At 36.6% G+C, this 23,744-nt stretch overlaps 1 protein-coding gene across 1 annotated transcript in view; it reads left to right on the forward strand.

Moving 5' to 3' along the window:
* The window catches only part of Chd1 (chromodomain helicase DNA binding protein 1), an 81,104-nt gene that overhangs the window by 33,699 nt on the left and 23,661 nt on the right, over positions 1-23,744 (forward strand). The window contains exons 12-24 of the mRNA XM_059272928.1: positions 1,547-1,763; positions 3,378-3,467; positions 5,051-5,241; positions 6,337-6,525; positions 9,104-9,266; positions 10,049-10,201; positions 14,125-14,196; positions 14,969-15,118; positions 16,901-17,049; positions 17,402-17,498; positions 17,588-17,683; positions 20,022-20,198; positions 23,421-23,581. Of these exons, the coding sequence (XP_059128911.1) occupies positions 1,547-1,763; positions 3,378-3,467; positions 5,051-5,241; positions 6,337-6,525; positions 9,104-9,266; positions 10,049-10,201; positions 14,125-14,196; positions 14,969-15,118; positions 16,901-17,049; positions 17,402-17,498; positions 17,588-17,683; positions 20,022-20,198; positions 23,421-23,581 (1,905 nt within the window). The remainder of the gene's footprint in view (positions 1-1,546; positions 1,764-3,377; positions 3,468-5,050; positions 5,242-6,336; positions 6,526-9,103; positions 9,267-10,048; positions 10,202-14,124; positions 14,197-14,968; positions 15,119-16,900; positions 17,050-17,401; positions 17,499-17,587; positions 17,684-20,021; positions 20,199-23,420; positions 23,582-23,744) is intronic.

Consider the following 23,744-nt stretch of genomic DNA (forward strand, 5'->3'; position numbering starts at 1 on the left):
GAATGAGACTTCCCTATCCTCACAGGTTGTTACTAAGTCCTTTCTTTAAACGTTAAACCAGTTGTCAGTTTCCTCTAATAACTACTTAGGGGAATCAGATTTCCATAAGCTGAAACATTGTAGCAAAACAGTATTTGCTTGAGGTTTGGTGTGCAGGGAGCAGCACACGTCTGGTTTGGGGTCTGCGGCAGGCATCATAGAAACATTATTTCACTTCATTTTAATGTGTTCATGAAGGCATGTCAGATTTGAGTTAAGTCTTTAAGTGGAGCCAGTGAACCCGATGACAATCATAATTCTCAATGGAAAGTGTTTTGAGAGTTTTTAGGATCTTTTCACATCCTTTAGATTCACAGCCCTGACTCCAGGATATTAATGGTTTCTTGATGGTGAGACTCAGACGCTAAGTATATTCCAGTCCCTTAGATTGGCTGCATAGACAGTGCACTAAAAATTGGTCAGAGAGGTAAGAGGTTTAGGATTTATCTCTAGTCAACCAATGTATTGCCCTGATTATTGATAAGTTACTTTCTTTTTTAATTTTTCAGTCTACTCAAGGATGTGCTTTAGTTGATGTTATTGTTGTTTTTTTTCCTGTTGGTTTTTGAGGCAGGGTCTCATAATTGTCCAGCTGACCTCAAACCCACTCTGCAGCCAAGGATGACCTTGGCTGATCCTCCCCTTTCACCTCAGGTGCTAGGATTATAGGTGTACACCACCATGCCTACCTAGGGTAGAGATGGTGTCTGCACAGTATCATCATGCTTCCTTCACAAGGTACAGAAAGCTGCAGCTGGTAAAGGCATGGGGCACCAGGCCCTACTGCTGTCACATTGTCTTTCCATAGTGTGCATAATGAGGAAGGACATGGATGGGATTAATGGTAACACTAGACAAGCTGTAGGCGTAAGAATAGATTTTATAAATACATAATTTAGGGATGATTTCTGTTAATAAAGTTTGAGTTTAACTTATTTGATGATTACAATTCTTAAATGTTTTTATTCAACTGGAAAAACTGTTTATGTTGCCATCCACACTATTCCTGGAATATTTCTCTGTTCTCTAGTTTTTTCTAATAACCACTCAGTCCTCTACCTTTTCCCTGCGTCCTGTGGTCCCTATTCTTGAGTTCACAACTTTTTAGGTTGCAGTTTAGCTATATTTTTTCACTTTTGTTCTTCCTAGATACTTTTTACTTACTAACATATCTATAGTCTACTACTGGTAGATGAATTGCAATAATGGCTTTGTAATTGACAAAGAATAATAATATTTAATATTAGAGCAAAATCTAGCCTTACATGTTAGTTATTCATTTTATGTTTCCTATACTGTTACTGACATGTATTTATTAATGTATGTTGCTGATAGAATTAGTGTATTGCATAGAACGCTTCTTAGAGTTTCAGTCTACACAACTTCATATAAAGGGTTCATATGGTATGAAAACATATGGTATGAAAAACTTCATATGGTATGAAAACAGTTCTTCATGAATTTAGATCTTTATTGCATACATGGATTTTTGTTTTTGACTTTATAGAGGAAATAGTTGCATACTTGCTGATGAAATGGGCCTTGGAAAAACAATACAGACGATCTCGTTTCTCAACTATTTGTTTCATGAACATCAGTTGTATGGACCTTTTCTATTAGTTGTACCACTTTCCACTCTCACTTCCTGGCAAAGGGAGATTCAGACATGGGCATCTCAGATGAATGCGGTGGTTTATTTAGGTGACATTAATAGCAGAAACATGGTAAGTTATTTTTCTATAAATTTAGAAGGGTAGACAAATTTATCTTTTAGTATAAATGTTTTATCTTTTTTGTTTTGTCTCCATACTTTTAATTCTAACATGTAATTAGCCACAAATAAGTGCCTACCACATGCTTAATTGGTTATAATAAAAATAAAGTTGTGGGGCTAGTGAGATTGCCACCCAGCCTGATAACCTGAGTTTGATTCCTGGCACTCACAGGGGAAAAGGAGAAAGCTGACTCCCTTAAATTGTCCTCTGACCGCTCGCTGCATACATACAGATATACACAAACATAATAAATAAATAAAATAAATTTGAAAATCATACCTGGTTCAAGTATAGTTGGATATATATGTATGTTTATATGAATGATATATATTATATATATATATAATATACATATATATATATATATAAATGTGTACACACACACACACACACACACACACACACACACACACACACACACCCCTGTACCTTTTTTTGGCCCAGGCTAGCTTTGAACTCAGAATCCTTTTGTCTCAGTTTCTCATGTACTAGCATTATAGACATGTGCCACACACACATGTACAAGCACACCCACACATGGACATATTATGAAAATATATGAGTTACATTTTTCTTTTGTTGAAAATTTCAAATATTCATGAATAGTTTGCAGAGTGTAGTGAACATTCATATATACCCTTCTTAAGTTTTACCATTTTAATTGGTTGCTCATCTGTTTTCATCTGTACTTCTATATTTTATTCTCTTTGCAGTTATGTGAGGTAAAACTTAGATGCTAATCTATTTCATCCATAAATGTTACTTGTAGTTGGTTGTTTTTACTCTTTGCTCTTTGACTCTTTTGAGGGGGTGGGGGCGCCACTCAACTCCCAAATAAATTACACACAGAGACTTTTTCTTACTTATAAATGCCCAGCCTTAGCTTGGCTTGTTTCTAGCTAGCTTTTGTTAACTTAAATTATCTTGTCTATCTTTTGCTTCTGGGTGTTTACCTTCCTCTATTTCTGTATACCTTTTCTATACTTCTTATTCCGTGGCTTGCTGTGTAGCTGGGTGGCTAGCCCCTGGAGTCCTCCTCCTTATCCTGCTCCTGTATCTTTTCTTCCTAGATTTCTCCTCCTATTTATTCTCTGTCTGCCAGCCCTGCCTATCCTCACTGTTTGCTGTTCAGCTCTTTATTAGACCAATCAGGTGTTTTAGACAGGCAAAGTAACACAGCTTCACAGAATTAAACAAATGCACTATAAAAGAATGCAACACACCTTTACATCATTAAAACAAGTGTTCCACAGCATAAACAAATGTAACACATCTTAAAATATTTCACAACAGTTACTAAGTGTATTATTTGTTTCACCAAATGTGGGAACTTTACTTTAGTGAAAGGAATGTAATAAAATTAGGTTTGCTCCATTCTTTTAATAAAAGGTTTTAGTTCAGCATACCTAATGTTGGATTTTATAAAGAGTTGCTCACTGTTATTACATATGTATCTTTTTGTGTGTGTATTTTAAATGACTTTTTAATTCATTTTAGATATTTAAGTAGAAATATAATTTACTTGGTGGCTCTCTTATATTTGTCCTTAAAATTTCATAATAGATAAGAACTCATGAATGGATGCATCCCCAGACCAAACGGTTAAAATTTAATATACTTTTAACAACTTATGAAATTTTATTGAAGGATAAGGTATGTATTACTTATGTTAGTGTTTTCTGTTTAGTGTCAGTTTTCCTGTATCATGTGTTGTGGTCAGAATGAAAGGATATTTAAGTCATAGAATAGGTCTGCAAACTGTAACCTTGGGGCTTTTAATTTTTAAATGGCCGTTGAGCTGAGAATGAATTTTATATTTTAAAAATATTTAGAGTAGTTCCTTAAAGGGCGTATTGAAATGATGTAACCATGCACATTGGTCTGCAAAGTCTAAAATATTTCTTATCTCTTATTTTTAGAAAAAGTTTACCAATTCTTACTTAGGTGGAATTTATTTGTTAGTGTAGTTTCATTTCTGTTACTTTGTACTGTGATAGAACACTGACCAATGTCAATGTAGGGGAGGAGGGTTTATTACCTTATGTCATCACAGTCATCATAAAGGAAATCAGGGCAGAAGTTCAAGCAGAGACTCTTGGTTGAAAGCACGGCGAAGTCCATTTGCTGACTTGCTCTCAAGTTTATACCCAGCGCAGGATCACCTACCTAGAGCTGGTGCCACTTGTGGTGGCCTGAGCAATCCTGTAGTAATTAGCAGCTAAGGCAAGCCAATAGGCCAGTCTGATCCAAACAGTTCCTCAGATGACCAGGACATTACCTAACAGTGTTAGTGAAACTTACATCAAATCTTTATAACTGTTGTCTCATTTAATTCTTGCCTGTTTGTATTTGCTATTTCTACTTTACTGAAAAGTCAGTTCTCAAAGAGTGTCATGAACTTGTGTAATGTAACACAGCTATTAATAGCAGAATCAGGCTTGTCTCTGTTTCAAGTCTCAAGAGACCTAAATTCATGTATTAGAAAGCTGCTGTTTATAGAAGTCATGTGATTAATTATACTTACACTTGGAACATGATACTGTTTGAAGTTGGCATTTATAGAGACCTTTGTTGGACTTAGACTAAAAATTGTGAATAAAATTTTGAGGTGGTAGTATCAGCTTCCTTCCTTTTTGCTCATTGTATAAGCTAATACAGACTGATATTCTCCATTTTCTATTGGTTAAGTTAGTCATTGAAGAAATTTTATTTTGAATGGTTAGTTACTTGATTTGAGGATTACAGTTAAGTCTTGAAACATTCATTTTTTCATTCATTTAGGTTCTTTAAGACAGGGTTTCTCTGTGTAGCCCTGGCTGTCCTGGAACTCACTCTGTAGACCAGGCTGCCTTGAACTCAGAGATCCGCCTGCCTCTGCCTCCTGAGTGCTAAGATTAAAGGCGTGTTCTACAACACAGCAAAAATATTTAAATGACAATTTCTAATTTTATTTATGCATTTACTTATTTATTTTTGTTTTTTTGAGACAGGGTTTCTCTGTGTAACAGCCCTGTCTGTCCTGGATCTCTGTAGACGAGGCTGGCCTAGACCTCACAGAGATCTGCCTGCCTCTGCCTCCCAAGTGCTTAGATTAAAGGCGTGCGTCATCACAGCCAGGTTTAGTTTCTAATTTTAATTTGCCTTGTTTAGTAATCTTGAGTTCAAATCAAATGAGAAAGTTAAGTTTGAATTCTTATTTCTCTAAATATATTAACTATTCTTTTGTTCATTTTAAGGCATTCCTTGGTGGTCTAAATTGGGCATTTATAGGTGTTGATGAAGCACATCGATTAAAAAATGATGATTCCCTTCTGTATAAAACTTTAATTGATTTTAAATCTAATCATCGTCTTCTTATCACTGGAACTCCTCTACAAAACTCCCTGAAAGAGCTCTGGTCATTGCTACATTTCATTATGCCAGAAAAGTAAGACAACCTGGGATATACATAGTTTTATATGCTTAGATTCAGTTGGGAAAAAATTTAGGGCATCAGGTTAGTGATTTAAATGATGATGGGTCACAGATTATTAAAATTGAAAAAAAAATGGGGTGGGATAATTTTTGGATTTGTAATTTGAATTTTTAAATTCTTAGACATAAACTGCAGTGTATACACTAAAAAAATGTTATGTGTTTAAGTGTTTGGTCTGCATATATATATGTATGTATACCATGTGCATTCAGTGCCTGAGGAAGCCAGAAGAGGGCTTGATTTTTTTCCTGGAAGTAGAGTTACAGAACTGGGAGTGAGCTGCCATGTGGGCTCTGAGAATGGAACCCACTTCCCATGAAGAGCCAGCAAATTCTCTGACCTGCTGTGTCATTTCTTTAGCTCAATAAATTTTAATTGAGTTTGCACATGTGCAAAATATACCTTGCTTGGAAAACTAGAATAATGCTATTCTTTATATTTAATAGTATCAGCTACAATACCCACAGAGTGTGCTAGTAATCTTACTTTGTAAATGAAAACTAGACCAGAAAAGGTTAAATAACTTGTCACAGGTCACACATTCTTTTCTCAGTATGTCTTGAACTTTACATGGTATTTTTGAGAAATATTTTAGTGACAACTAATTGTGTCCTTGAATTTAATTCAAGAATAGTCATTACAACTTTATTCATAGTATGAATATATGAATGTATATGTAAGATATAAATTATAACTTTATTCATTTCGTCTTTTTGGTGGAATTCTGCAAGATGAGCCTCATACATCACACTTGCTGGGGAAGCAGTCTACATGAGCTTTATCTCCAGCCCTTGTTTTGCTTTTTGTTTTGAGCTAGGGACTCCCTGAGTTGCTCAGGCTAGCCTTGAAGGCACTCTGTATCTCAGGTTGGATCATACATACTCACTCATATCTACAGATGTATACATATATACTCACACATAAATGTTTATATTTGTGTATGTATGTATAGGAGGAACTTCTTGGGTGGGAGACTTCTAGAGGTGATTAATTTTAGCTCTAATACACAATTTTGCTTATTTTCAATAACTTCTTTAAATTTTTTAGGTTCTCTTCATGGGAAGATTTTGAAGAAGAACATGGCAAAGGCAGAGAATATGGTTATGCAAGCCTCCACAAGGAGCTTGAGCCATTTCTGTTACGCAGAGTTAAGAAAGATGTGGAAAAATCTCTTCCTGCCAAAGTTGAGCAGATTTTAAGAATGGAAATGAGTGCTTTACAGAAACAATATTACAAGTAAGACACTGAATTCAGAGTTACCTGTCTTTGTCCTCAGGGTGCTCCACTTCCTCACAGCCAGGGTCTTAGAGTAGTAGCAACTCATACAATTTCAGAATAAGTTTATTCTGTGGCTAATTAGTAGTTAGCTTTAATGCTGGCTCCAAGATTAAAACATTGTCTTAAAAGATTTATTTTTATGTATCTGAGTCTTTGCTTGCGTGTATGTATGTGTATCGTGTACATCTTGGTGCCTACAGAGGCCAGAGTAGAGCATAGGGTGCTCTGGAGCTTGAGTCACAGATGGTTGTGAACCACCGTGTGGGTACTGGGAACTGAACTGAGGTCCTCTGCAAGGGCACAAGTGCTCTTAACCACTGAGCCACCTCTCCAGCCCCCAGGCCGTGTTTTTAACACATCATTGTGTGCTCTCTTAGGTTTCATACTTTTTACCTTTCAACAAGCCTAGTGTGTTCAGTAATTGTGATAATTGACAGAGTTAAAGAAACCTGAGACAAAATTTTAAACCTCTTTTTTTTGAAGAACATGAACAAGTCATATTTTGTGTAAGTTCTTTGTCAAATTTAGTGACTTTTCAAAGAATAAAAACAAAAATATGTCCTAACATCTATTCAAATATTTAATTGTACAGGGAAGTATTGCGACTCTATTTGGAATCTTTAACAGTTAAATTTTATGGTGAGAATTTGTATATATCATGCCCTTAAAAGTGGATTTATTGGCCGGGCGGTGGTGGCGCACGCCTTTAATCCCAGCACTCGGGAGGCAGAGGCAGGCGGATCTCTGTGAGTTCGAGGCCAGCCTGGTCTCCAAAGCGAGTTCCAGGAAAGGCGCAAAGCTACACAGAGAAACCCTGTCTCAAAAAAAAAAAAAAAAAAATTAAAAAAAAAAAAAAAAAAAAAAAGTGGATTTATTGAAGGTGTTATTATGGTGCACACTGATCAGACATGGGAGATTATCAGAGTGAGATTGAGATTGCGTATTCATCCAGGTGCTTAGAGAGTTTCAAGCAAGCCTGGGCTATGGCATGACCTATATTGAAAAGTACTCCCAGGTACCTATGACTTAGTTTGAGTTAATTAGCACTCTGGTTTCTTCTATTTCTCCAATTACTTGTTCTTTTCACACATGCCAGAGGTAGTTTTTTTAGCCATATTTTTTTCATGTATCTAATAATTTTTTAAAATATTATTACCCCACTTTAAAATTTTAAAAGTTTTTGATGTCAGTGATCAATCAGATTTTCCTGTGTTACCTCAGACTGTAAATTGTGCTTCATTTAGAAATGAATATGATCTTTCTGTGGCAGTTCAGTGCTGCATTTGTGGGTTCTTCTTCCTCTCTTTTTTTTCCCCTTAAAATTCCTTTGATAAGGAAAACAGTTTTTTGTGTAAGTTTTTGTATAGTGTGGATTTAACATAGTATATACTTCTGGAATGTTTAAAAATATTCCCTTTATTTTCTGTAGATGAGGTGCTTGTTTAGATTTGGGTGTTTGTTTATGGAGGGAATACTTTGTAATGGAAAAGGTAATATTCTTATTAAGTATTGTTTGTGGTTGTTGTGTTTGGAAAAATGGGAAAATTTAAAAAGTGAATTTGTAGAAGTTAAAAGGAGAAAGATATAACTCCTGTAATTCTTTCAGTACCCATTGTTTATTATAAACTTATTCATCTTCTGGGTAGTTTTTTGTTACTATGGTAATAAATATGGTTGTAAATTTTATATGTGCCTCCTGCTGGGGTGGTGGTGTGGTGGTGGAGACAATACCTATCAGATGCCCAAATTAGCCTTGAACCTAGGTGAAAGATTGCCACAAATTTCTGTAAAAAGTTTTAGAGTATCTTCTCCAGAAAAACAGGGGAAGTTGTAAATATAGTAAAGTAAGTTTTGAGCCTTTAAGACCTCTTATAGAATCGAGCATTGCACATGGACTCCTCTTTGCTTCATAAGTTCAGGCAAATGCTGAGTAACCAGTAGAAAAGAAAGGTAATAAAAGAATATCTAGATATTTAGGGGCTTTAAGTCTCTTTGTAAGCTAAATTTACCAGAAAGGAAGTTAATAATAGGTAACTAAAGTAGGTTTTGGTGAGCATTGTATGTAGTTTGAAGTATTTCCCCCCCTAAGTTGCATGTGTATTACATAAGTACAATTTAGAGAGGGCAGTATGACTAAAATGAAAAGATGTAGTTCTAAAAACTTCTCAGACGAAATGAAATTTGTAAGAAGATTGATACAGTAGACCACTCACTCACTGCTCCAGAAAACTCAAGAAAAAAGAATTAATGTATTTATTATACTACGTAAAGCTTTTGTGTGTAGTTGATGGATCAGACAAGTTATGTGTTTTTTTTGTTTTGTTTTGTTTTTTAAGTCTTTTACATGAGTTTCAGTCCATCCTGTATCTAATCACGGGCTTCAGAATGGTGAAATTTTGAGTTCAGTCCATCCTATATCTAATCATGGGCTTCAGAATGGTGAAATTTTGATTTGGTTCTAGTGTTGTTTTTTAAGCTTTCAGAATTTGTCTTGGTGATCTGCTCAACATTGTTTGTGTGACTTTTGTTTTTGAAGATGGATTTTAACTAGGAATTACAAAGCCCTCAGCAAAGGTTCCAAGGGCAGTACCTCAGGCTTTTTGAACATTATGATGGAGCTAAAGAAATGTTGTAACCATTGCTACCTCATTAAACCACCAGATAATAATGAATTCTATAATAAACAGGAGGCCTTACAAGTAAGAATTTTTAACTATTACTTTTAGTAAAGCAGAATTCTAAGAATATTTATTTCAGTTTTAGCTTAAAATGGCACAATGATTTAATATATTCATCAGAAGTTCTCTTTGGCTAATGTTTCTTTTAAATAATGGTCTTGGTTATTTTTTATATTTATGAAAGCTTTAAAGTTATATTATAAGCATAGTCTTCCAAGCCAGTGGGTTGTAGTGATTTATCAGACAAAAATCCCTTAGTGTGTCCTGGACTAATGTGGCTAAATATGACTGCAGATGGTACTCTAAAGGAGGGCTCATCTCCATAGATCCTACCCATCCATTACTGTTGGAAGACGTTTGTAATTCACAGTAGTGCATTGAGGGGTGAGAATCCTTGAATTAAAAAGAATATGTTTGCTCGCTCTTTAAAGTATTGTTTGTTTAATTGCTGTTTTTGTTTTTTTTTAATGTATGCTTGTTTTGGTTAATACTTGGAGAAGTAGTGAAGGGCCAGCAAATAGAACGAGGCAGCACCATTTTCCTGCTGGACAATAAGAGTGCAGTGCTGCATGGAGAGGGTGGTTTTAATTATGTAATAGAGTAAAATGGGAAAAGTCCTAGAAAATTTTGAAAGCTAAACTAAGTTTCTCTTCAGCATTTTGAAAAACTTAAATTCTCAATTGGAAATAATTGGAGGAACTACATGATTAGGTGGAGTGGAGGAAGTACATGATTAGGTGGAGCACTGTACTATTTATTTCTTTATCACATGTTGTAATAGTTTTAATTTATTGTTTCTTTAGCACTTAATCCGTAGTAGCGGAAAATTAATTCTTCTAGACAAGCTGTTAATTCGCCTAAGAGAAAGAGGCAACCGAGTACTCATTTTTTCTCAGATGGTGCGGATGTTAGATATACTTGCAGAATATTTGAAGTATCGTCAATTCCCCTTTCAAGTAAGCATTTCATTGTCTTTAAGTTTCGTCATGTTCTTGAGCTTATTTTGTAGAATTACTTTTGAGATTATTTTGCATATAAATTATATTTCTCTTAAACATATCTGCTTAGAGGATTATATTTGCCACTGTTCTTTCTCTAAGAGTTTCATTTTTTTCACCAATTTTTATTTTAATTCTGTCTTTTATGTTGTATATTGTTAAAAGCTGGACTAAGGCAGTGTTTCTAGGTTAAGAAGCTTTGTGAATTAACCTGAAGTCTGAGGAAGGAGAAGCTGTCCTTGGACACACTGCCAGGATGGTGCAGGTTCTGATGATCTGTGTACTTGTGGTTAGTCTGATCCATAGTTCGCTGAATGAAACTAGAGAAGGGATCAGATCAAAGTAGGCTTACATCCTGTCTGTCTACTTAAAATTCATGTTGACATTTATTCCGTGGAATTAAAGCCTACATTGATGAGTATTTTAATATTACAGTCAGGTCCTGTTTTCAGTACTTCACCTCTAATGATTTCATCAGTTGTGTTTGAATGTGTGCTCAGGGGTGCTCTCATGGAGGCCAGAGCTATTTCTTCTTCTACATTCATGTTGGCTTCAGGGGTTGGACTCAGGTCCCCAGGCTTGCTTTGCAAACACCTGTACCTACCAAGTCATCTTACTGTCCCCTTGGAATAGTACCAGTCATATAGCAGACATTCAGTATACACAGCTACTGAGTGGTATATATTTAACGTAGGCAGAAGAATCAAATGGGAACATGTACACAGTCTGTGTGCTGTTGAAGCTTACGTTGTGGTATGTTACCAATTTCAAAGTGGAAATACTACATTTGTTATGTGTTGTGAAAGACAGTTACTGGGAGATATTAATACATAGAAAAAGTAGTAATTTAAGGGGAGCAACAGTACCACCATTTGTAATTAAACAACTGTTTCGTGCTGTACCAAGTGGGAAAATGTACAGAAATTCATCTAAAAGCTCTTCCAGTCCTCTGCCCAGACCTACTCTCATTCCTAGATTACTTCCTAGATAGAAATATTATTTTTTGTTGTTGTTTTTTTGAGACAAGGTTTCTCTGTGTAGTTTTGGTGTCTGTCCTGGATCACAGAGATCTGCCTGCCTCTGCCTCCCGAGTGTTGGGATTTAAAGGTGTGCACCACCACCGCTTGGCTGGAAATATTTTTTAATTTATTTAAGTCATGTCAAAACAAATGATACATAAGCATTCTAGGTTTTACTAATTGTAATTTTTATTTTAACAGAAAAAAAAATGTGATTCTTATTTCAGGTTTAGACCTCTTCATTTGGGAGAAGGTTTAGACCACTTCTCTCAAAACCACTGAGAATCAATTCCTTAAATGTTTTTCTTGGGGCTGGACACATAGAAAAGAGAAGCCAATGAGGACACCACCTGTTCTTTCAGAGGACCCGAGTTCAGTTCTTAGTACTCATTTTTGGTGGTTCACAACAAGCTGTATCTCCAGCCTTGTGGGATTCTACACCCTCTCTGGCCTCTGAGGGAATTTGCATGCATGTGTGCATATACATGGTAAAAAATAAAATTAAAACAAAGTTTTTAGAGTTAAAGCTACATTTATAATATAAAAACATTAGTAAAATTCTCATAATCCTTTTATTCTGTACTCAGGCTTGCCTTGCACTCACTGTGTAGTTGTGGATTACATTGCTTGTATCTCCCTCAACCACTAGGCATGTACAATCATGCTTGTTTTATGTGGTGCTGTGGAATGAACCCAGGGCCTTGTGCATGCTAGCTACATGACCGCCATTCTTTCTACTTTTTTAGATAACAAGGTCTTGCTCATGCTGGCCTTGAGCAAGATCCTCCCACTTCAGCCTCCTAAGATGCTCCAGTGGTCCCAGGTATCTTTAAAAATCAGTGCTGGGGGCTGGAGAGTGTTCAGCAGTTCAGAGCACTTGCTGCTTTTGGAGGACCTGCGTTGGTTGCTAGCACACATACAGGTGACTACTTACCACTGGAAGCTCATCCCACTGATTTGGCATCTTCAAGGGCACACAGAACCACACATGCACACACAACTAAAAATAAAAGTAATCCTTAAAAATCGTAACTTTAACATACATTATCTTTTCATTTTTCAAGAAGGTCTAACATGAGGGAAGTGCCAAGGTCTGGGAACAGAAAGGAAACTCTACAATACAAGGCTCAGTGCCAAGAGGTGGAAAAGTAGAATCTGGGTGCTTAGTAGCTTGTGGTAACAGATTGAAGGAAGCAGACAGTAAGTTGTCAGTGTGAGATGTGAGAAGCTCCCTGTTCTACATTGCAGAGACTGTAAGAGTGGAGGAATGGAAGGAGGTAGGGCTGTAATATATGTAAAATTAAATATGGTTGAAAAATCTGTTTTGAAAAGACTTGTTTTGCTGGGCATGTTATTGCATACCTTTAATTTCAGCGTTGGGGAGACAGAGGCAGTCAGATGGATGTGAGTTTAAGGTCAGCCAGGGACAAACAAACAAGCAAACAAAAACACTAAACTTCTTTTACCTCTACTCTGCTTGAAACTTAACTAAGTCATACCCTAGATTTCAGTTTGATTGGTTTTTGTTTAACAGATTAAACCGACAAAAAGTAAAGCTTACCAAGCAACCAAAAACATACTGTCTCCTGTGTTTGCCCTTTGGAACACTGGGGTCAGGTCAGTGCCTTGTACATACTGGGAAAGTGCCCTTCCACAGAGCCACATTCCCGGAAACCTAAAACATTTTTGTATGTGTTTTGTATTATAATATCTTCCCAAATTTTTGTCTTTACTGTTGTAGATAGTGTCTTAATTTTTTTGTTGTTGGTTTTGTTGCTAGTTTACTTGGTTATTCATCTTGATTTTAAGGAGAATTTCTTTAGACTCCCCGCCCCCCAACCCCCAGCTGAGGACTGAACCCAGGACTTGCTCTGCTACTGAGCTAATTCTCCTTTCTCCTTCCCCCTTCCCTTCCCTTCCCTTCCCTTCCCTTCCCTTCCCCTTCCCTTCCCCTTCCCCTTCCCCTTCCCCTTCCCCTTCCCCTTCCCCTCCATGAGTTATTTACATTTGTGCCAATCCTTAGAGCTATTTTTTTCCTGACAGTACTGAAAATTGTAATGGTCCAACAATGATTGTAACACTGGTTATGAATAAATTTTATAATTAAATTTCAGCATATTAATTTTTTTCTTGTTATCAATGGAGAATTAGTACCAAAATGATTATTACATGTTATCAGCTGTTAAAAAGGAAAATGCCAACAAAGCAGAGCTTGGCATATTGCTTCCCAAAGTTGTACTTAATGTGTGTGCCATTGTAAGCGTGGCTCATGGGCAGCAGATGTAGCTCAGGTGATAAAGTACTTGCCACATACACAGGAGCCTCTGGACTTATTCCTCAGCGTTGCAAAAACAGAAAAGAAAATGGATGGATTGGAGTAGCAAGTTAGTTCTAGTGTACAACCAATGGGTACTTAGGTAACAGCCCCTTCCCCATGCCAGGGATTGAACCAGAAGCCTCATATACATTAGGCAAATGCTCTCTGCTATGAAGTCACACCCCAAGCTCAGTAATAGCTGATGTTTAGTAGAGCTTCACTGACTGCTGTACTGCCAAAGAAACAGGGAAGGGGAAAATTGAATCACTTGCCTGAGTTGAAGAAGCCACTCATGGAGGCTGCTTGACCAGATTCCACCAGGCCTTTGAAACTTAAGCATCCATCAGAATTAGCTAGATGGTGTTTGTTGAACTCTAGCTGTAGGGTTTCTGGTTCAGAAGATCTGGGTTGGGCTCTGTAACCACAATTTCTTTGTTCTCAGGTGGTTCTAATGCTGTTACCTAGTAAGTACACTGGACTTAGTGATTTTAGTTGTTTAACATTTGACTGTGGTTTATGAAGTATTTTAATTTGTTTTGTTCTAGAGATTAGATGGATCAATAAAAGGGGAGCTGAGGAAACAAGCTCTAGATCATTTTAATGCTGAGGGATCAGAGGTATGATTGCTTTTAAAATTATACATTTTGTTTTAATTATTTTATTTTGCTTAAGTCATCACATGTCCTTTTTAAAATTTTTATTTTGTGTGCATTGGTGTTTTGCCATGGGTGTCAGGTCTTCAGGAACTGGAGTTACAGACAGTTGTGAGCTACCATGTGCTGCTGGGAATTGAACCTGGTTCCTCTGGAAGAGCAGCCAGTGCTTCAACCACTGACCCATCTCTCCAGCCCATGTCCTTGGTTTTTGAAAGAGTTGGTGCTGGCCTGCTTTCACTAGCTTTAAGTTTGTAGTTTATGCTAAATCTGACCTGTCACTAGTATTTTAACATATTATAGTTAATTTACTTCAGTAAAAATTAGCCTTTTATCATTAGAATTTGTTGTTTGACTTGTATTTTTTAAGAAAAAAATTACTCTTCTATTTCAACCTCTCCTGTTTGTTGGAAGTAATAAGCACTATGTTGAATTTTGTGTTTGTTATTATTACATGGGTTTATGTTTTGAAATCTTGTTGGTTGATCCTCATAAAGGTTTACGCATTAGTTACTGTCATTGTTATTATTGTTGTTTACTTTGTTGGAGATCAGGCCCAGGGCCTTGTGCTGCTAGGCGAGTGCTCTCCCACCGAGCATTGGTGTTGCCTTTCACTTTAATAGTGTCATTGGTGAAACACCTTCAATTCAGAAAATCAGTTGTAAAATTACTTTGAGTCTGATATTGATAACAGCTTAGAAGATCTAAAATTTCGTATATTTAAAATTCCTTGTAGGATTTCTGCTTTTTGCTTTCTACAAGAGCTGGGGGTTTAGGCATTAACCTAGCCTCTGCTGACACTGTTGTTATATTTGATTCTGATTGGAATCCGCAAAATGATCTTCAGGCTCAAGCAAGAGCTCATCGAATTGGACAGAAGAAACAGGTATTTTAATTTGTTATTTGAGTATTTTTTTTTCTTTTTGAAAACTCTGTAGATTTTTTTTTTTTTCAAGGCAGGGTTTTTCTGTGTAGCTTTGCACCTTTTCTGGAACTCGCTTTGGAGACCAGGCTGGCCTCGAACTCACAGAGATCTGCCTGGCTCTGCCTCCCGAGTGCTGGGATTAAAGGCGTGCGCCACCACCGCCCGGCTACTGTGTAGATTTGACTAAGGCAATGGGAAGATCATTGAGACCCAGTCACGCAGCTTTTGATGAGCTGCAGGAAACCCAGAGTCTGATAGAACTGAGAGAACTTTATGTCAGACTCTGCATTCTGTTTAGATTGTAACTAGAATGAATGTGACCTATTCAGTATAAAAACTTGGTTTGTTAGCTTGCTTATTAACCTTTGATGGTTCAAGTAGTGGGTATACAAGGTTCTCCACACACAGTTGCCAGCCCCAGTAGACAGATTCTGTACAGCCATCTGCTGCTGCTTGAACAGAACAAGGTGGTCCTAATTCTTTGACCAGGATGAATTTATCCAAGCATCAGCCTTGAGGTTTTGGTTAAAGTTTGTTCATAGTAGAACTTCTTTCAGGGAGTAGTTCACACAGCTTTGTCATCGATGTAGTGTTCTAGAATGCACTTAAATATGTAACAAAACTTAAATATGTAACTATATATATTTATAATATATAACAAGACATCATAATCAAAGAAACGGTATAAAGACAGTTTTTTTTCCCCACTAGATAAGTAATAATTTAAAAACAAATCACTCCTGGGGGGAGAGAAATGGCTCCGTGGTTAAGAGCACTGGCAGCTCTTCCAGAGGAACCTGGAGAACAGAGTACTAGCATAGAGACACACAGCACCTTCAAGAGCACAGTGATCAGTTTACAGCTGGAGGTGGAGTTTGGTGAGACAACAGCAGATCACAGGAAAGTCAAGTCACTGGAATATGCGTGTGTGTGAGCTAAGTGATGGGAGGCACCCATGGCAGTGTGGACGGAAGGAGGTGTGACCTGGTCATCACTGAACTGCTTCTCTGCCAACCAGACCACTCAACTCAGTACCACATTGTCTCATTTTCCCCTCTGACACTTTGTACAAAAACACCAGTTGGGATTATGGAGTCAAGTGGCACCAGCCTGGATCCAGTTCCCATTATGTGTATGGTTTGTTTTTAAAACTATTTAGCCGGGCGGTGGTGGCGCACGCCTTTAATCCCAGCACTTGGGAGGCAGAGGCAGGAGGATCTCTGTGAGTTCGAGGCCAGCCTGGTCTACAAAGCGAGTTCCAGGAAAGGCGCAAAGCTACACAGAGAAACCCTGTCTCGAAAAACCAAAAAAAAAAAAAAAAAAAAAAAAAAAGTATGAAGGAAGGATGCATTCAATAGTTTTTATTAAAATAATTTATTTTTATATTCGTGTGCACTCATGTTTTGCCTGCACACATATCTGTGTGAAGGTTTCTGATCCCCTGAAACTGGAGTTACAGGCAGTTACAAGCTGCCTTGTGGGTGCTGGGAGTTGAACCCGGGTCCCCTAGAAGAGCAGCCGGTGTTAACTGCTGAGCCGTGTCTCCTGCTCCTCAAATAGTTTTATAAATGGCAGAACTTTAGCTTTAGACATGACACAGTGTGTTAGAAAATTTAAAATTTTTGATTTACATTTGACAATTTGGAAATTAGTAGAGGATGAACTCTCTATGTACTGCCATTTGGGCATTCAAGTTAGAGAAAGATCCTTTTTACTGTAATTGTTTCTCATGCTTGCCTTTAGGTGAATATATATCGTCTAGTTACAAAGGGATCAGTTGAAGAAGATATTCTTGAAAGGGCCAAAAAGAAAATGGTTTTAGATCATCTTGTGATTCAAAGAATGGACACCACTGGGAAGACAGTACTGCACACGGGTTCTGCTCCATCCAGGTGGGCACCTCACTACAGAAAAGCCATGTTAGGAGTCACCCTAAACTCATGTTTTCTGACTATATCACTGTGAGTAGACTACAGTGTCCTGTATTTAGTGCGGTTAATTTTTGTACTCACTTTTTAAAGATGTTTAGACTGATTTGTATTAGAGGCATACATACAGATACCTGGCTTTACCGTTGCAGATTGATGATCCAGAGGCATTCTCCTAATTTCTGTGTCTCAAGTTTCTTAGTTTTAAAATAACTTTACCCATGTGACTTCCTCATCACTTATAAAAATGACTATACTGAATATACTCTGATAATATTGCTGTTAAGATTGAGTTTTTGTTTTTTCCTGTTTTCAGTTCTACCCCCTTCAATAAAGAGGAGTTATCAGCCATTTTAAAATTTGGTGCTGAGGAGCTTTTTAAGGAGCCAGAAGGAGAAGAGCAAGAGCCCCAGGTTAACAACAGTTATATCAGAATATGTGCTGTCTGTTAGATAAGGGAAAGACTCCAGTTCATTTAAAATAAACTCTCCTTTTAATACAGGAAATGGATATAGATGAAATCTTGAAGAGAGCTGAAACTCATGAGAATGAGCCAGGTCCCCTGACTGTAGGGGATGAGCTGCTTTCCCAGTTCAAGGTAGGTCTTTCTTCCTCTCTCCACCACTGCTGGTTGCTGTGGGGTTGAGTGACTATTTTGATACCTTTGAACAGAACTAACAAACTGTGCTCAAACTGTCATCACCTGATGAGGCCAAGTTGTTTATGGATGATGAAATTCATTGTGTGAGATGGGTTCCTAATTCACAGCCGGAATTATGCTCAGCAGATAGTATGTTCCCACATATTTAGGATAATACATGAATGAATGTGATCTTTATTCAGGTTTCCATGACTGAAGACTCTCAGCTGATTTTTTTGTTTGTTTTTGTTTTTTTGAGACAGAGTTTCTCTGTGTACCTTTGGAGCTTGTCCTGGAACTCACTCTGTAGACCAGGCTGGCCTTGAACTTCTCAGCTGATTTTTTTTTTAGATAGTATTTTTTTATTCGTTGGAAATTTTATGCATTTATACAATGTATTTTGATCATATTCTACTACTACAACTCAAATTCTCCTGAGTGCCCCTCACTCTGCCTCCTTTACAACTTGGATTTTTATTGGAGCAGATTTCAACAAAAATTAATTGAAAAATTATCAAAAATAAGAACACTGCAGCAAATCAGTCAGAGTAAGTAACTCGTACCACTGGTAAATGCCCCTGACTTGTTGAGGGCTGACACAACATAAATCACCTGACTTCACGGAGGAAGTTGAGCAGTGTTCAATTTTTTTTTTTTTTTTTTTTTTTTTTAAAAAGCAAGTTCCTTGGCTCAAGCTCAAAACCAAAAATGACAAACAGTTCCCCTGCGCCTTAGCCAGTTTCTGTGAGTGGCAGTTCTTAGGGATCAGTTGGCATTTGTTCATTCAACAGGTACTAATTGTAGTATCTGAATACCAGGGACTTAGAAGTCAATACTCTGGAGGACAGAGAATGGACTGGGGGTGGGACAATAAAGTGGAAGACAAAATGAAATAAAAGATTTTGAAACTGAGCTGGGCAGTGGTGGCACACGCCTTTAATCCCAGCACTTGGGAGGCAGAGCCAGGCGGATCTCTGTGAGTTCGAGGCCAGCCTGGGCTACAGAATGAGTTCCAGGAAAGGCGCAAAGCTACACAGAGAAACCCTGTCTCGTAAAAAAACAAAACAAAACAAAAAAAGATTTTGAAGCTGTCACTCTGGGCTTGATCTAGCAAATTGTTTTTCCTGTAATTACATTGCACTATTTGCCTTTGGTTAACTGCTTGGGGGGGAGAGGCAAGAAAAGGTGGTGGGGGGAACCCACAGCTCAATAATAACTAGAATAAATGCAGATGATTTATATACCAGTGCATTGGTACTCTTACATGGCTAGCTACCTGTTAAAGCTGCCTATTTGTTTTATTTATTTGATTTATTTTTTTTTATTTTTTTTATTTTTTATTTATTTATTTTTTTTTTTTGAGGTGAGGACTTACAGAGTGCGCGCGTGCTTGCCTGGAACTTACCTTATGACAATAACTTTTTCAGTACTTTGATTATAGATATGTACTGGCATGCCTGAGCACATTTTAATATTAGATAATAAATACCTTCAGGCTCTTTATCTATATGAATAGTAGGCATAAGTTTTCTTGTCTTCATTCAGTTATGTGTGAGTTTTCATATATTAGTTTTGATGAGTGTTGGCAGAATATCTTCTTAGAACTTTAAATGTATTAAATTATCCTCACAAAAGTTAGTTTCTATCCATTACTTTAGAAATGGGATGGAAGCAAAGGTCTAGAAACCTAGTTATTTACCCAAGGCTTTAGGAATCTGTCAGCTACTCTTCATGTTCTGTTTTTATGAAAGGGGAAGGTCATTCTTTGGCACTTAGTAGTTCATAGACTAGTCTCGGAATTCCTTCAGAAGATCATACAGCATCTGACTAATACACATTACTGTTTTGTTACTTTGTCAACTGCTAGTTTGTTGTCTGCCCTGAGTTCTGTTATTAATTAGTAATGCTGAATAACAGCACAGAGAATCATTGCAGGAAGGAGGAATCTTAGAAGTCACTTGGTTTGGCTTGATCTACTTTGCTCTAATGAAGAAATAACTAGATAATTAGCAGTGATAGTTTAATTTATAGTAATTGTCTTGAGAGATTTAGGTTTTTCTTTTGTTGTTCAGATAATGGGGAGGGGTTTTGAGATTGGCCTCAAACGCTTGGCATTAATGATTCTTGTACTTCATCTGGGGATACTAGCTAGGGTTGATCATGCCAGGTGCAGTTGCTTAGGTTTTAGTTCTGTCTTCTGGCATTCTCCTACTTCTCCTTTAAAAGAATAAATATGTGACTTAGGGTTAAATATTGTCTGTTATACTTACTCTGTTAAAATTCTGAAATTTATCAGGTTGCCAACTTTTCAAATATGGATGAAGATGACATTGAATTGGAACCTGAAAGAAATTCAAAGAACTGGGAGGAAATCATTCCAGAAGATCAAAGACGACGGTTAGAGGAGGAAGAAAGACAAAAGGAACTTGAAGAAATTTATATGCTCCCAAGAATGAGAAACTGTGCAAAGCAGGTGACTTTGTAATTTTAGAATATTGTTATAATATCAGTATCACATATTTATAGTGAAATGCTCTTTTTCTTTGGTTTATGAACAGTAATGATTCATAATTTTGTTTCTCTTAATGTCTTTGATAATTTGCCTTATAAAATGAGTTGGAAAGTGTTTCCTTCTATTTTGGCAAATTGTTTAGATCTGGGAATTTTTCTTTATTAAATGATGGGATTATTGTCAGGGAAACTATCTTGGCCTATGAGTTTTGTTGTTGAAAGATTTTATCTGACTTCCATTTCTTTTGTGGATAAGAACTGTTACGAGCTCGCTCTTATGGAGTGAGTTTGATAGTTTCTTCTGAGGAATTTGTCCTTTTCCTCCATGTTGTTGAATTTATAGGTATGAACTTAGCAACATTCCCTGTTATTTTTATGTCTTTAAGATATTTAGTCATGCCGGGCGGTGGTGGCGCACGCCTTTAATCCCAGCACTCGGGAGGCAGAGCCAGGCGGATCTCTGTGAGTTCGAGGCCAGCCTGGGCTACCAAGTGAGTTCCAGGAGAGGCACAAAGCTACACAGAGAAACCCTGTCTCGAAAAACCAAAAAAAAAAAAAAAAAGAAAAAAAAAAAAAAGATATTTAGTCATGAATGCCCTTTCATTCCTAATGTTGGTAACTTTTTCTTTATCATTCTAGGTACAGATTAATCAGCTTTATTTATTTTTCAGTGAACTAGTTTTTTGTTTCACTATTTTGTTTCTGTTCCTTCTCATTTCTTTTGATTTTAATTTGTTCTTGTTACTTTCTTACAAGATATGAGTTTAGAAACTAAATTGAGATTATTCTTCACTATTACCACATCTAGTGCTATCATTTTCTTTTAAACACAGCCTTTTTTGAATCTTCCAGTTTTATCATCTGTTGGTGTTTCCCTTGTTCACACACTGTATTACTTCTCACTTTGGCTTCTTTGATCCATAATTTCATTGGCAGGTTTTCCCAAGATGTTTTTAATATCTTTAGGAAAAGAAAAACACCCAGTACTAGATTTCTTTTTTCTTTCATTGGGATATTACATTTTAAGATTGTCTTGATTACTGAGTGTTTTGGCATCTTACTACATTTTGAATAAGTGAGAAACTTCTGTTCCTTGTTGTTCCCCCAAAGGAGTAGAATCAAGGCAGTAAGAGTCTTGAGGCTTGCTACCCATCCTGGAAAAGTCGACTCCTGACTTTCCTTAGGCTTACTCTAAGTCAGTTTCACAAGTCCTTCACCCTGCTGCCTTTATTAAATGCCCAGCATGGGTTTTTGGGGTTTTGCCGGAGCCCTCGAACACAGGTGTTCTGTGTTCTGGTGTTTGCTAATTCTCACCTTTAGTAGATTGCAGCTGGCTAAGTTCTTTATAGTCCTCGATTTCCACCACCTGTGTCCTCACAAATGAGCCATGGTTCAATTTCTTCTCCTCTTGGAAATACTTTGATTTAGATGTTGAAGTTGTTCTGGGACTTAGTTTTGCTGTATGTTTAAAGTTTTATCTTTATAAATTAGATGTTCAGTTTGGGTGGAAACAGTGTCCCTACCAACTTCTTACACAACAGGCAGGAGTAACATTACTATAAATGGTATTTCATATTTGTGCTTGTTTCTGCAGACTCCAAAGTGACATTTTTTAAATAGTGAACAGGAAGCATAGCAAGACATTAGTTCTTTTGAAAGGGTAAGATGAAATTAAAACAATTAAGAATGTACTGATTTACTTAGCCTTTAGCACATAAGGCTTTGGAAAAACTCCAGAGACTCAGTTTATGTTTTGTCATATTCATTAAAAATAAAATGTTACAAATAGGTATTCATGTGCTCTCTGTTTTTTTCCTTGAAAATATTTGATCAGTTTATTTAGAAAAGCAATGGAGGATGATATTTAGATGGAAAATACTTAAAAGGGAGAAGAATTTGACTCCCCAGATATATCCCTAACAATGCTTCTGTAACATGCATCACCACAGCATTTCAAATCGCCTTTACTTGGCAAATGAGCTTGGTTTCATGCTAATTTTGAACTTCTTTTCTTCCCTTTACAACACACGTTTGAAAAGCTTCTCAGCATTCCATCCTGTGGATTACTGTCTACTTCCTCTTTAGTAAATGCCTGAATTCCTTTATTGTTCTTTATGTAAAGAATTTTACTGATCAATCTCCTTCATATTTCTGAAGAAAAATGCCTAGAAGTGATGTGTTTGGGTCAGCAGAATGATGATGTTTGATGTTTATGATAGAATATTGCCAAATTATCCTGTTTTAAATAAACAGCAGACATACAAGAATTGTACCCATTTCTAGCATTGCAGATAGTGACCATTATTGTTTATTTAGTGTTTATCAAGTAGATACAGTTAAGAAGAAATCACATTTCATTATTTTTCTTTTAAGTATAATTGAGCTCATAGAATTTTGTATTTATGCCATTTAACTGATTGCCAATTAATAGCCAATATCATATTTTTCAGAAAGCTGGTTATTTTCTTGTTGCTTTATAAGAATGCCTCAAACACTAAGTTCAGTAGCCTTTCATCATTACGTGTTATATAATTCTCTATTTGATTATAGTTTTTGGCTTTGAATATATCTCATATGTGGATTGTTTTTAATTTTTTTTAACATTAATTTTTTTAAATTTATTTTTTACATTCATGATATTATGTCCTGATACTACTATCCATTTGTGGGTTTTTTCCGTCACACAAAACCAAAATTCTGTACTTAGGAAATCATTGCTCTATATTCCTTTCTTTTCTGTCTTGAGATAACGTCTAACCTTTCTGTCTCTATGAATTTGTATATTCTGTATATTTCTGTAATACAATCCTATAGTATTTGTCCTTTTTTTTAATGTAAAAACATTTTATGTACAACTGCAGGAGAAATAATACTCAGATAGACTGAACATAAAAACAGGTTATAATTTAAAAGTCCAGGGTTATTTTAAACAGTAAAATATTTTCTCTGTAGAAAATAGTATAAATGATAACATTTCCCAATAAGCCCTTTTAAGCCAAATGATAGCTGAATTGTACATATAAATATTGATTAGATCTGGGGTACAGAAGAAATTGGTGTGTGTGCTGTCGAAGCAAGCAGTGTCTTTCAAGTTTTTATAGGAAGTTCACTGTGTTTATCTTTGTCGTAAGAGACAAGACTTCTTTACTCTGTATTTGGGGATATTTTTGTTTTTGTTTTCCAGATAAGTTTCAATGGAAGTGAAGGGAGGCGGAGCAGAAGCAGACGGTACTCTGGGTCTGATAGTGATTCAATCTCGGAAAGGAAACGGCCGAAGAAACGTGGGAGACCACGCACCATCCCTCGGGAGAATATTAAAGGATTTAGTGATGCAGAAATTAGGCGGTAAGAGGACATAAGACCGTTTTGTTAACTTCGTGTTTTTAGAGCATGAAACTAAATATAAAAACAAGATTAAAGGGTTTTAGAGGGTAAAAATAAATATTTGGAGAGTTCTGCTTTTAGATACTGATAACTTTGAAAAAAAGGTGTAACATCTAATGTTTGT

This window comes from Peromyscus eremicus, chromosome 8b (genome assembly GCF_949786415.1).
Source record: "Peromyscus eremicus chromosome 8b, PerEre_H2_v1, whole genome shotgun sequence".
NCBI lineage: Eukaryota > Metazoa > Chordata > Mammalia > Rodentia > Cricetidae > Peromyscus > Peromyscus eremicus.